We start from the raw sequence: 12,714 nt of genomic DNA, 5'->3' as shown, positions 1-12,714 counted from the left end.
CTTATTACAGTCAAATCTCTTTAAGTTGGCGTTTGATTGCAGAATTGTTAAATTTTATGGCTGCCTGCTAAACGTGACTCGTGGATTTCCCTTCCAAGTTTCATTATGTTTGGCAGCTATTGCTTCGTCGTTATCAAACGCATTATTTGCTCTTCCCAATTCATGTTCTGTGGAACCCAGTTGACTTTTCAGTGGAGCCGAGCCATTTGTCAGCTTTTTTCCGCCTTGTTGGGCTTGTGGTGTTCTGCGCAGAGCAGCCGCTGGTTCAGTATCACTGCAGTCACTGCCCTCTTCCAGCTTGTCTTCTTTGTCGTAAGCAGTCTTGGGAATGCGACAGTCGCAAAGACAGCAACAAAACGTGACTGTAAAAATAAAATAGAAAGTAGAATTTAGATGAAGGTATATATAGTCCGTGTGCGAGCCGAGTGGCCAGGAGCTTAAGGTGATTTCTGTAACATAAAGAGACCAGGAGTATTTGTACTCCCCCTAAATAGGATGCTAGTCCATAACAGGCTCCAGTATTTCGTTCGCCAGTATCTCTTCATACCCCTGGTGGGAGGGAAGCAGCACTAGCTGTGAGAGTAAACTGAGTGTCTTGCCCAAGAACACAACACAATGATCCAGTAAGCGCTTGAACCCGGGCTCTCGATCACTGCACTAACTACTAGGCCACCGCGCCTTCCACTAGAATAGAATTAAATTCCTGCACTAATATAAATCTGTATCCTTCAGTTGCATTGCTCTGAAATAAAATTTAATGGGCTCCTGGCAACCCTCATCGTTTCTTGACTTATAGCCAGGGACCATTCATTATTTATGCCAGGGGGGTGGGCCGGCAAGATCTATCTTCAAGCAAAACAAAAGTTCTTGACCCCCTTCTAAGGAAAAGAAGAAAGGTCACGACCCCTCTACAGCAATGTGAAAAATAGATAGGAGAACAATGCAAAGAAAAATCTGGTACCAGCTTAACCGTTAATTACCTCGCTAGACTCGATCTGGACGTAATATTGAAACATCATTTTGTGATACCTTGACCATTTTCTGTATTAGCTTTAAACTGTAAAGTATGAACTATTGCGTTTCAGAGACTCCCGACATTTTCCATTATAGAAAGAAACAATGAAATTACATGTATTTATCAAAAATAATAAAACAATATTACACATAAAAACAGATAGCCCCCCTCTTTGTATGCAGATTTCCTGATGACCCCCTCCCCCCCTCCCCTCTGAGTGTCCTGGATTTATCATGACCCACCCCCCTATTCTTGCCGGCCCCCCCCTGGCATAAATAATGAATGCTCCCCTAGCTATTTTGTAACTCACTCAACACTATTGTCGCCACGAACGCAAGTCCCGCCACTTGCCATAGTCTTATTCCCCACAAGTCCCTCTCTGTCACAGGCAGCGGTGTTGGCGTCGTGACACTGGGTTCTAATGTCTTCACCTTTGGTTCTGGGAGAAATACGTCATCGCTCTGAGCATGACATGGTTGCACCTGAGACAAATATAGAGCGATTTTCGTTTGAGTGTAGCAAAATCAAAACCAAAGAAATCACTTAAAAAAAAAACGAACACATGACCTCTGCGATACTGGTGCAGTGCTCTACCAACTAAACTGTGAAACCAACTGGGAGCAAGTCACTTTGGGAGTTTGTAATTTTCTCGTAGAAGATAAAGATATGAAAGTAAATATATGAAATTTCATATATTGCGTACATTACTGCGATGAACTTTCGTTTGTTACAAAATTGTTATTAATCTCACTGCGGTTTCACAATTTAAATAATAAAGGGGAAATGAATTGAATTCCGGAGTTGTGGTCAAATAATGGCGTCGTGCTTGCAAATGTTCTATTGTTTTTACGTTTATGAGGAAGATCAAATATCAATTTAAACATGTTTACACTTCGAAGTTATTACCCTAAAAAAAAAAAATGATAAATGGTTTATACAGGTACATGTATGTGATGAAGTGAAGACCCCGGCCGTTTTTCAGTCTTAAACGTAATTTAATTTACATCAGTTTGATCAAGGTTGTTCCGATGAAATATTTTTAATCAAGTTCATTTTAGTTTAAAGAAGACGTGCTTGTATTGAAGAATATTTTGCCAAATAGAAACGCTACTGGATTCTGGATATGAACAACGCAAAGTAACAGTGCAAAATAGAAAAATAAACGTTTAACGATCCTAAAGAGTAAGTAGTAACTGATGTTTTATGAAAAATTGTTTTTTAATATAGTTTTCCGATAATATATTTAATAATTCATATTTTTTTCTGTACTCATTAAGATCAATTTCACCTGTCAAAAATAGCCAGCCCCGCTTTTTTGTAAAAAAAGATGTAATTTACTGTCGACGTTTTAAAGAATTTTCAATCATTCGAATGATTGTCATACACTCCGAAAAATCACGAAATATTACTCCTCGCAGTCAGTTGTAGCGAGCCATGCCATTTATCGCAAAATCCGGAGAGCAGCGATTAACATGTAGTGCAGAATGTTCGTGTTCGGCCTAACCGGCCAGAAGTGAGCATCAAAATTTGTAGCATGCAATAGTTATTTCAAGGTATTCTCTTTGGCATCAGTGACAAAGCCTAAACTAATTAAGTAATTACCTCAAATCCAAGGAGCAGTGAGCATATGAAAGTTATCCTAAAGGGCAGGAACACCGCGAATTTGATATTGTCAGTTGTAGCCATGATATGAAAATTAACTGGTCAGGAGCTTTCTCTTCAGGGTCTATTGCTTCTAACATCCATAATTTTCTATCACTCAGTGATAACGGCTGATCATCGTTTTCACAAAACCAGAAGCCGTTATAACTCGGTTACAAATGTTGTTAGTATACAATCACAAACAAGTCTGCATGAGTAATTATTTGGAAAAGGAATACCCATTGGTTGCCTTTCGGCGGTTTTGATGAGGTAAAGAAACTATGAATAATTAATCATACACAGATATTCTCTTCAAAAAAAACTGAGTCAACATTGGTGTCGGACTCGCTTTGAAGTTGACAAAAAGAAACGGGACAAAAATGGAGAAAACAAATGACTCCTTCTTTGGCTTACCTTATAATAGGAAATTAACGATGCATGTTAACACGAATTTCAAAAACGCGTTTTTGCACTTATTATCATTGTTATTGAATGACAGCATCGTAGACAACTTTTCCAGCAAAGTTACATGTCAAGTACCCTTCTTCGTAGGTAGTCGACACGTCATTCAATACTAATAAAAAAATGTTTTAGCTGTAACGTTTGTTATGTCCAAGGGTAAATGGAGAAACCGCTCACTTTTTCTTTTTTGTTGTGCTTTCTTGGTATTCTGTTGTTGGACGTTGTTGTTTTGTCTTGTCAAAAACGCAGGTAGCTTTAGAAATTGTTACTCATAAAGCATCAAATTCCGTTATAAATGATGCAATGTATATACACGGAAATCGCGTTAATAAATGTGGAAAATAACTTTTGATAAAGATATGCTAGGGGGACGCGGAAGGGAAAGATTTTTATTTTTTTTTTCATTCACACAGTATATGTTCTCGGCGTACATTTGCTTTAAGAGCATGACATGTTCATCAAGGGAGTAAACGAGTAATCTTACGATTTTTATTTTGCATAACACGATCATGCACGCTAAAAAGTAACAAGGAAAAGGCAAGTACTGAATTATGAAAAACGGTTTGCATTAATTTGAAAGTCAATACCAGGAAGAAACACCATTAAGGGCCCTCTAGTCTTTCTCTTATCAGATGTCAAATGCCTCTTTTCTCCCAACAAGCGTGCAGCGGAGGCAAACAGACTTTCACGAAGGGCAGCAAAGCAAAAAGCACCGCGGATGAAACAGAATACATTTTGTCCATAAAAAAATAACGCCTAGTGTAAAGAATTGATGCTGGACGATCTCAATTCTCAGTGATTTTTCTTCTTAAATGTTTTGTTTATCTAGCCACTAAAATTTTTTTGTTGCATTATGCCACTCTGTATCGTTTAAGTGCCATTTGTTTCTTTTGTAGTCTGGTTGCCTGTGCTGTCGTTTCTTGTCTGGTAGCCTGTGCCACATACTCCCATAGATCATTGCAACCCCTTCACGCCTTCTGGCGAGGTCACCAAGCAGGAAAATGGCGGCGGTTTCGACTTTTTGATGCTCCAAAATTCTCTCGTGTTTTCAGGGCTTTGATTCAAAAGATGTAGTCTTCTATTGCATTACAGCAATCATGTCTGACCTGAACATTTTATTCAGGTAAGAGTGTTGTTCCTTGAGTATCCAATTTTAAATGGAATGTCCCGGTCTAGGCCGCAGTCTATAGAATCCCTTTCAGTGTCAAGTGTACATGTATGTTTCTACACTTCAACCCTGTAATCAAGCAGCTCTTATAAGAAATCAAATGAATGACCCATTACCCTATGAGAGAAAAACAGGAATTCTGCCCAGCCCCCAAAAAACAGCAAATCCTAAACTAGAGAACCAATAGAATTGCACAAGCTTAATACAAGAGCTGCTACACTACTGAGGAGAATACCCCTGCGCAGACTCCCTTGATTTGGTGCTCATGCTTAATAATATGCATTATGTTTCAGCCCTGAAGATCTTCTTGCACATAAAAACAAACCTCCTCAGTTACCACTGCATGGAGGACGAAAGGCATTTGCCCCAGATGATAGCAGTGAACAAGACGACACCTTAACATCCTTGCTGCAAGAACAGAGAGATATCCTACAAGAACAAAGAGTTGCTAAGAAGTATTGAATATTTTTTTTATTTAAAGAAAAATAAAATAAATCACTTTAAAAAAAATCATAATTCATTTTATAAATCATTTATTTTTTTATAAGTGTCAATGTATTTAGCACTGTTGTGCTAATAATTTTTGTGGACACTGTAAATAGATAAACAAATATTGCAAATCGAACATAAACTTGTTAAAAACCCCAACTGGCAGGAGGCTGACCAGTTGGCTATTAACAAAGCGTGGAGGAGTTGAATTCAGGAGGACTGAAGACAAATACATCTAGTGGCAGGGAGGTGGATTTAAACTCGGGGCCACCGGATTACAAGTCCAGCGCCCTACCACTAGGCCATGCTGCCACCTTATTGATTGGTAGAGGCTTCAAAACTGTCAGTTGCATTTGTCAAAAACATCTCAATAAAAATTCTATAAATACAGTGGAATCTCAGTTTCTCAAACCTCAAAGGGAAACGAAAATTGGTTCAAGAAATTAGGGTTAAAATTGCAGTGTTTAACTTCAGGTGGGAAGGAAAATAATGTTTCGTTCCAGTTATCGGGAAGTTCTTGAAATGGAGGGTTTGAGAAATTGGATTTCACTGTACACAGTAACCTAGATGCTTACGCTTTATTATGATAAGTAATAGTAATTGGACTGAGTGGAGTACAATTTAGAGAGTAATCGGGCAAGTAATTTCAAAATCGGCAGGGCGCGCAGTGCGAGGCCGATTTGAAATTACAAGCACGAATAACTCTCTGAATTGTACGACACAAGGTCCAATTACTAATTAATCGTATAAATAACAAAATTTGAGGTTAGGAAGTCTTTGAGAACCTTTTTTGTAAAAAAAAGTCAAAGGCAAATGCAATTAGATGTGCAAAAAGCAGGAAAACAGGTATCCAATTTGAAGTTGCTCAAATTGGATACCTGTAATTGGACACCCACGTGATCGCACGCCGATTACGCGACAAATAGGCGCGCGCAGAACCAATCAAAATCGAGAATTTTGTTATAGATACGATTATAAATATTATCAAGAAGAGTCAAACTGAAACTTTCATTGTTTTCTTGCTGGAAGGGGTAACTTGTCCATAGGGACCTGGAATCCAGATGACCAAGTGGCAGAGATAACTGTAACAAAGGTAAATGCCAACACGACTTTATGTTTCCCAGAACATCTACAACTGGAGTTGTACATTCATCAAGATTTTTCTCAATTGAATCTGGACCTCTTGATTTGAAGTCCTATAGTCGTATGCACCTACTGTCAGGCCACCATGCTTCATACTTTAGGCTGCATTTTTATGCAGGTTTTGCTGAGGATCTTAATAATAATAATAACTTTATTTATCCTGGATAAGACCGGTCAGTCAATCAAAGATAGAGATTGACTGGTATCAATCGGTGACCAGTATAAAATTACAAGCATAAAATCTTTCACCAGGATAGATATTTAGATAGATAGATAGATAGATAAAACTTTATTTAAACATGATAAAAATTAAAGCTAAAAGCTTGTGTATTTAAATTGAACTATGCTAAGATTAGAATTACAATTAAAATATAGGATTTCAAGTGTGTGGCCCACTGGTGTGCGTTTATAGTCAAAACGTCTTAACTGGCATTCAGTTACACGTCACTTATTTTGGATGTACAGGGAATGCACCCTGACTTGCACATGTGTACACTTTTTTTGATCAGCATTTACAAGATAATATTGACATGAGACATTGTTTTTCTTGTAGGGTCATCACTGGCAACACTTCGGGCAAAATAAGCACGGGAAAATGGTGCTGCAGCCGCACGAAGCTCTGTTCCTTTTGGAGCAGGTAAGCTATGATAATATCCATCATTTATTTTGATGTTACATGTAGTTCTGAGAAATATAATGGTGGTCATCAAGTCAAATTCCCCTAGTTGATGATTTTGTTACATGTAACTTCTCGTCATCTGTCTGCGTCACATTGTATTGATATTGTTGGGAGAAACTGAATGTTCATGTCTCTTGAGACTGCAAGTGTCAATGGCTTTGATTACTTTTAGTGGTGCCACGCTCTATAGGGAAAACAACTTTCTAAATGCACGCGCAAAATGGCGAATTTCATTGCGCAACCAACAACTGTCTAAAAGTGATCGAAATATTTCAATCTTGTGTGCTTGCGGTTAGTTCCACTCCGGTTTGCTTGCGGTTAGTTCCACTCTGGTTTGCTTGCGGTTAGCTCCACTCCGGTTTGCTTGCGGTTAGTTTCACTCTGGTTTGCTTGCAGTTAGTTTAGCCAGTGTCAATAAGGGTTGTCACAAAGTGCGAGGCAGCCAGGGGTGCGATCCAATCTGGTTAGCCTAAATAACACTTTAGTTAGCCTAAATAGCACTCTGGTTAGCCTACAGATAGCTTAGTTAGCTTGCCATTAGCCTTTTTATTTGGAAAAGGAATGTCTGCCTTGCATGTCTCGCTGCCTCGTCTCACATGCCTCGCTGCCCTTTCTTTCACGCCTGGCTGCCCCACACATTTATAAGACTCGTCATTTGCCTCGTGTTGCCGCGTTGAACGTTTGGAAATAAGGAGGTGCTTTTAGACTTATAAAAATTCTCTTAGATTTGGCGATAGGAGTTCCCGTATTCAAGCTACTCAGGGATATCCCATAATAATCTTTAATGGATACGTCATTCAATAGCATTGTCACAATAAACAAAGTTCGTTCGGCACGGCAAAGACGGAAAACGCTCACTCAATCAACAGAACACAACATAATCGACAGAAAAGGATAATTTTTACCAAGAAAAGCAACAAATTGCTTCATTTCGACAAAAAATAGCCCTAAGCTGCGATCCTTTCCAGGAATAAAAGGCCTGAATGTTTAAAAGAACGATCGTTGCTTGTGAGTCAAGATCAAATTGCGTTACGCGTGACTACGGAGAGAAACTGGGGAAAAGCGAAAACATATTATGGATTAACCTTTAGCAGCCTTAATTTGCTGACTGAAAACGAAACATTGAACATTTGGCGAGTGCATTTGTGGTTAGAAGCTGGCGAGAGGAAAGGGCAACGGCGTAAGTCGTTTTTGTTTAAGTATTTTTGTATGATATATTTGCTATATATTTTTCACTTCTTTTCACTGTTCAGTCGCTCAAGTTTGTCGATCAGTCAAGTTCAATGTTTATATAACATTCGTGACACTTAACCCTAACCTTGACACTAGCTGACCCTAACTTTGCTTTACTGTAACTGCTAAGTTTAATCCTCTTTCTCTCTTTGCCGCGTGTTATTGTTTTAAAGTGACCATAGTTCTAGTTTTTCTCGAAGACAAGGTGCAAACCAGAAATTTTAATTCGAGGACAATGTTTTTCCATTAAATTGAAGACCACATGCAAAAATTCGAGCACGTTTGAAGGAAAAAACGATTTTTCATCCTAAAAGTCACTAAGCATAGTTTTGCATCAAGCTATTCAATTACAGTGTAAGTTAAAATTGAGTTAAAGAATAATTTATTTTGTCTCCAGGGTTCACTGCAGCTGTTTTATAGTGGATTGCCAATGTCTTTTCAACAAGTAAGGGCTCTTTATCTTACAATATATACCAGTAATTGCATATTTGTTATCAATTTTACCCATTTCTGAGGTTCTCATCAACCATTTGCAGTGAAGTTTTTTTTGTTTCTGCATTATCAGATGTTGAACATTCCTACACAGATTGCTGAGCCTTCTACATACCTATGTTATATGTGTACTGAGAAACTCTGTTTTACTTTCTTCTGGATCATAATATTTCATTATTTTAACATGTAACATATTTCTCTGCAGGCCTACATGTCAATGTTGTCAGATGACTTCACCCCTGATCATTATCTGGTTAGTTGTCATGCATGATGATGACCTAATGAACTCTGAGTTGAGAGGGCAGGGTTTTTGTTTTTTTAGTCCTCGCTAGAATCTTTCTTATTCTCATCCCCAGCGCAAATTGTCCCTCTTAGCTGGCAAAGCCTGGGATACAAGAACAAGTGGCTCTGAGGACACATGATTAGATTTTTAACAAAGAGAATTTATATCGAGCCAATTAAATAAACCATAGTAAAATCCCTTACAACAAAGGGATATTAAAACGGTTGATTTGATTTGCCAAATTTAAATTTCTGTAGTAAATAATAAAGATGGTAAATTTTTAAGCTCAGTAATAAATTATGAAGATGAAGTGTTCAACATGACTCAAGGATAGGGCAAAGAAAAAATTCTGAGTCCCTGACGGGAATCGAACCCATGGCCTCCCAGACACCGGTTGAGCGCTCTAACCAACTGAGCTACGAGAGACTCGTTGTGAGCTGGACCATTTTACTAGGTTGATAAGTGACATGCGTGCTGCATACTGCTAGGATCAGCAATGTCGAATTCATCAAGTTTGTAGTAAATAATAAAGATGGTAAATTTTAAGCTCGGTAATAAATAATGAAGATGAAGTGTTCAACATGACTCGAGCATAGGACAAAGAAAAAATTCTGAGTCCCCGACGGGAATCGAACCCATGGCCTCCCAGACACCAGTTGGTGTCTGGTTGGTGTCTGTACTTAAAGATCTAGCCAATCAAATTACGTGTCCCCAGAGCCTCTTGTTCCTTATGCCCCAGGCTGTGCCGGCTAAGAGGGACATATGGCTCTGGGGATGAGAATGGGATCTTCCTATTCATATGTCTGGCCTTTCTCAACCCAGGAGGAGTGACATTAATAACACAAACCAGAGATGCATAAAAATGTTCATTTAAATTACCCTTTTTAGAGCAGTTTTCAATTGAGTGTCGTAAAACCAAAACCAAAGTAATTACTCTGGCCAATCACAGAGGACACAGACAATCCAGTGAACCAATCAAAACTCGAAGCAAATACATGTAGCTGACACAAAGCGCGGGAAAACGTGCACGCGCGAGTCACGATTGGTTTTGGTTTTAGTTCTCATTGGCTGAGAAAGTGGCGCGAAATTTTTAAGCCAATCACCAAGCGTAGCAATGCAAAACCAAAGCAAACGCAATTAACTTTCGACACTCAAGTGAAAACCGCTCTAATTTGCAGGTTTATACTTACTTTCAAACCAGAGATGCATGAAAATGTTCATTTAAATTACCCTTTTTAATTTGCAGGTTTATACTTACTTTCTGCGCTTGGGATTCATTGTTTTACAACATTCTTCAAGGTACTTTGTGAATAATAGTCTTGTAGTGTAAATGACTATTGAAACAGGAATATTCGATTCAGCTTTCACTGAATACTCTATGTTGTTAATTGTTCTGTTGTGAGAGAACTGTGAGAGCTTGACTTGCAAATATATTTTTTAAAAAACACTTGACTGTTTAATAGCCTTAACAAAAAGTGCTTGTATCTTATTAAGACAAAAGGGCAAGGAAAACATGAAGACAGAAAACAAAAATCAACCTGAAAAGAAACAGAAAGAGGAAGCAGCAACAACTACAGCTGCTGCTGCTGCTGCTGATGATGATGGCATTGTTAGTGATGCTGACGACGCTGACCAACCAATGACATCATCTCCTGTAGCTCACCTGTGGACAAGCGAAGATGGTTGTAGACCACTTGTCAGACCTGAAGATGCTACTTCAACTGGTATGTTGCAAGCATTATACACAATTTATGGTCGCTTAGCATGACTTATGGCCATAACCCTAGGTGAGTATAGGGCCGGACCTTTCGGCTTACACCTGTTCCCGTCATTAACCCATCCTCCCATGTGTTAAAATCATCATTTGGAGTCAGGCAAGTGGTTGTGCTGCTCTCCATATACATGTAACATTGCTTATTAGAATTTCTGGTTTCCGTAATCAATAATTTTTACGGGATGGGGGGATTGACCCCATGCCCAACCCCCAACCTGGAGGGCCAGGGTTTTCTGTCAGGGTGTCCTTCCCTAAGCCACAATATCCTGTTATTTGACACCGGATTCCCGCCTTTTGCCGTTGTCGCTCAGCTGCAGTACAACTGCATAATTACCAGGGTTATGACGAGGACATGGGACAGGTGACTTGGTGGAAGAGCCTATGACACGGTGGGCATTTCCTGGCATGAGTGCGGAGTGAGTATGGAGTGCACTGGTGGCCCCAGTGCACTCCACCGGGGCCCCTTACCACCCTTCAACCCCCCACTTAGCATATTCTATTAGAAATCTGCTTATCTGAATAGTTCTTGCCCTATTTTTTGTTACTGATAGAACAGAAATTTAATGTGCTCTGGTTGTTCCAAAAGGAAAGTGTACGTGTAGTGTTGAACTTGTAGAGTTTACAGAAAAATGAGGAAGAAATTCAAGAGATAGTGATGTGAGCTTACAGCATGCATTCTGACCTTTAAAATGCTAATATTAAATTCATTTAAGTGCTTAAGTGTTGAAATTTACAATTCAATGTGCTTTTGTCACTTTTGGTGAATATTTTAGCCTCAGTTTTGTCAAAGTTACAAGTGATCAAGAATCAGAGAATGACTGAAGCTGATTGTATGGAGCTGAGGTTAGTTTTTTTAATTAATTAATGCTGTCCCCTGCTCAAAGCAGAAATTCTCCTTCCCAAATCATACATGTTTCTTTTAATATTAGTTGAAGAATTTGGCTTATAATAACTTGTTCGTGATTATATAATCAAACAAGTATCATGTATCAATTTTGATGCAGCTTTCACATTTTACTTTTTTATTTTGTGACTTTCAGCCCAGCAGAGCCATCTCTTCAAGTAGACTTTGATGTGTATCAGCCAGGATTGAACTTCAAGAAAACAGATCCTGGCAGCCCAGATTTCTGTATCACTGTATGCAGGTTTGTCTTGTGCACTTTATCTTCCATATTCAATATGCCAGGAAGGAAGAAAAGTGTTCTTTTTAGTAAACAAAGGTAAAAAACACTAACGACAGCCAGTTTTTCCACCAAAGTCAGTGGCCCGAGTATGGGTCTCAGGGACCTTAAATCAGGGGTGCAGCCCTCGGGGTCCTCATTAAGTTGACACCATTGTGTCTCTTTGGCTAGTGGCCTATTTCTCTTGCACTTGCTCAGCAATAGAACCCACGTTACTCTTCAGTAGAGAATAAAAATGTTGTGTTATGAGGGTTGGTCTTGACATCTAAAATATATTTTTCTATTTATCATTTACCATGATGCTTCTTGTTGTTGAAGCGTTTTTTATTTACCTGGCCTGGCTAACAGTGCCATACTTGACGTCAAAATAATGTTCTGGAAGCGAACGGCAGTAGGAGTTTGTTAATCTCGTACCCAATCTCTTACCTTTTAAGGATACGAGATCTGGATAGTTCCCAATAACTTTCCCAATATAAACTTGTAAATCCGGTTCTTTTTAGGTTTTGTGACCCTCCCCCTTCGTTGGGAGTTTTGACTGTCCTAAGAAAAGAGTGTTCTCCTATTCCGCACAGAATAGCCCTGGTAGATGGTGGAAGTATTTCGTTTTATAGCGTGTTGGATGTGGACAGTCCGACTTTTATTATGAGAGGGTAACAGAACGAGCAAACATTCCTGACATCACACCTGACAGGGAGTCGGCGCATCACTCGTGCCTGCGTGCCATAGACGTCAGCGGAATTCTTAAAGTGGCCATGCCCTAAACCTGTGCGGTACGGAAGACGAGCTAGGAGCAGCTTGGACGCGCTTATGAACAAAAAAATTCAAGAATTTATTATGAACTGTATAATATGAACGCGATACTTCAATAATCTATAACAATAAAGACCAGAGACGTGGAAATGTTTGCTTGATATTAAATTACAAACACCGATACCAACAAAAAGCACCGAATGTTTCGACTGTAGGACTGTCTTGAAACACCCAAGCCATGACATGTTTGATATGGTTAAGTAAGTGAACTTTGCCCTCGTTTAAAAATTCGATCCCAAGGGTTTCAGAAAGGGCTGAAAAAGGAACTGAATGTAAAATTCCCAATTGGATTGCTTTGGTATGAAAATTGGCACGACATATATCCCACCCCCCCCCCCCCCCCC

At 39.1% G+C, this 12,714-nt stretch overlaps 2 protein-coding genes across 2 annotated transcripts; one reads left to right on the top strand and one right to left on the bottom strand.

Annotated features, from left to right (window-relative positions):
* Positions 1-49: 49 nt before the first annotated feature.
* Positions 50-3,024, bottom strand: LOC144633948 (uncharacterized). The gene is made up of 3 exons (XM_078492876.1): positions 2,618-3,024; positions 1,326-1,497; positions 50-362 (listed from the first exon to the last, which is right to left on the bottom strand). Exons 1-3 carry the CDS (start codon positions 2,699-2,701, stop codon positions 55-57), a joined length of 564 nt encoding a protein of 187 aa, XP_078349002.1. The 5' UTR covers positions 2,702-3,024; the 3' UTR covers positions 50-54.
* A 540-nt stretch (positions 3,025-3,564) lies between these two features.
* Positions 3,565-12,460, top strand: LOC144632172 (uncharacterized). Its single transcript, XM_078490771.1, has 11 exons — positions 3,565-4,241; positions 4,580-4,741; positions 5,805-5,868; positions 6,472-6,555; positions 8,228-8,275; positions 8,528-8,575; positions 9,852-9,904; positions 10,100-10,329; positions 11,153-11,222; positions 11,420-11,524; positions 12,061-12,460. The coding sequence occupies exons 1-11, from the start codon at positions 4,216-4,218 to the stop codon at positions 12,212-12,214; spliced, it is 1,044 nt and encodes a 347-aa protein (XP_078346897.1). The 5' UTR covers positions 3,565-4,215; the 3' UTR covers positions 12,215-12,460.
* Positions 12,461-12,714: the final 254 nt, after the last annotated feature.

Source organism: Oculina patagonica, chromosome 12 (assembly GCF_052425735.1).
Source record: "Oculina patagonica isolate OP01 chromosome 12, crgOcupat, whole genome shotgun sequence".
Taxonomy (NCBI): Eukaryota; Metazoa; Cnidaria; class Anthozoa; order Scleractinia; family Oculinidae; genus Oculina; species Oculina patagonica.
The sequence above is the reverse complement of the archived record's forward strand: the minus strand, read 5'-3'. Positions and strand labels throughout refer to the sequence as shown.

What these genes read in the sequence shown, in the direction of transcription:
- LOC144633948 (XM_078492876.1), bottom strand. Translation starts at nt 2,701, where the DNA reads ATGGCTACAACTGACAATATCAAATTCGCGGTGTTCCTGCCCTTTAGG. An exon ending in CACTGCTCCTTGGATTTGAG is followed by an intron (nt 1,498 to 2,617) that starts GTAATTACTTAA and finishes TATTTGTCTCAG; the next exon opens with GTGCAACCATGTCATGCTCA. An exon ending in CGTGGCGACAATAGTGTTGA is followed by an intron (nt 363 to 1,325) that starts GTGAGTTACAAA and finishes TTATTTTTACAG; the next exon opens with TCACGTTTTGTTGCTGTCTT.
- LOC144632172 (XM_078490771.1), top strand. Translation starts at nt 4,216, where the DNA reads ATGTCTGACCTGAACATTTTATTCAG. An exon ending in GACCTGAACATTTTATTCAG is followed by an intron (nt 4,242 to 4,579) that starts GTAAGAGTGTTG and finishes ATTATGTTTCAG; the next exon opens with CCCTGAAGATCTTCTTGCAC. An exon ending in TGAAGATGCTACTTCAACTG is followed by an intron (nt 10,330 to 11,152) that starts GTATGTTGCAAG and finishes TGAATATTTTAG; the next exon opens with CCTCAGTTTTGTCAAAGTTA.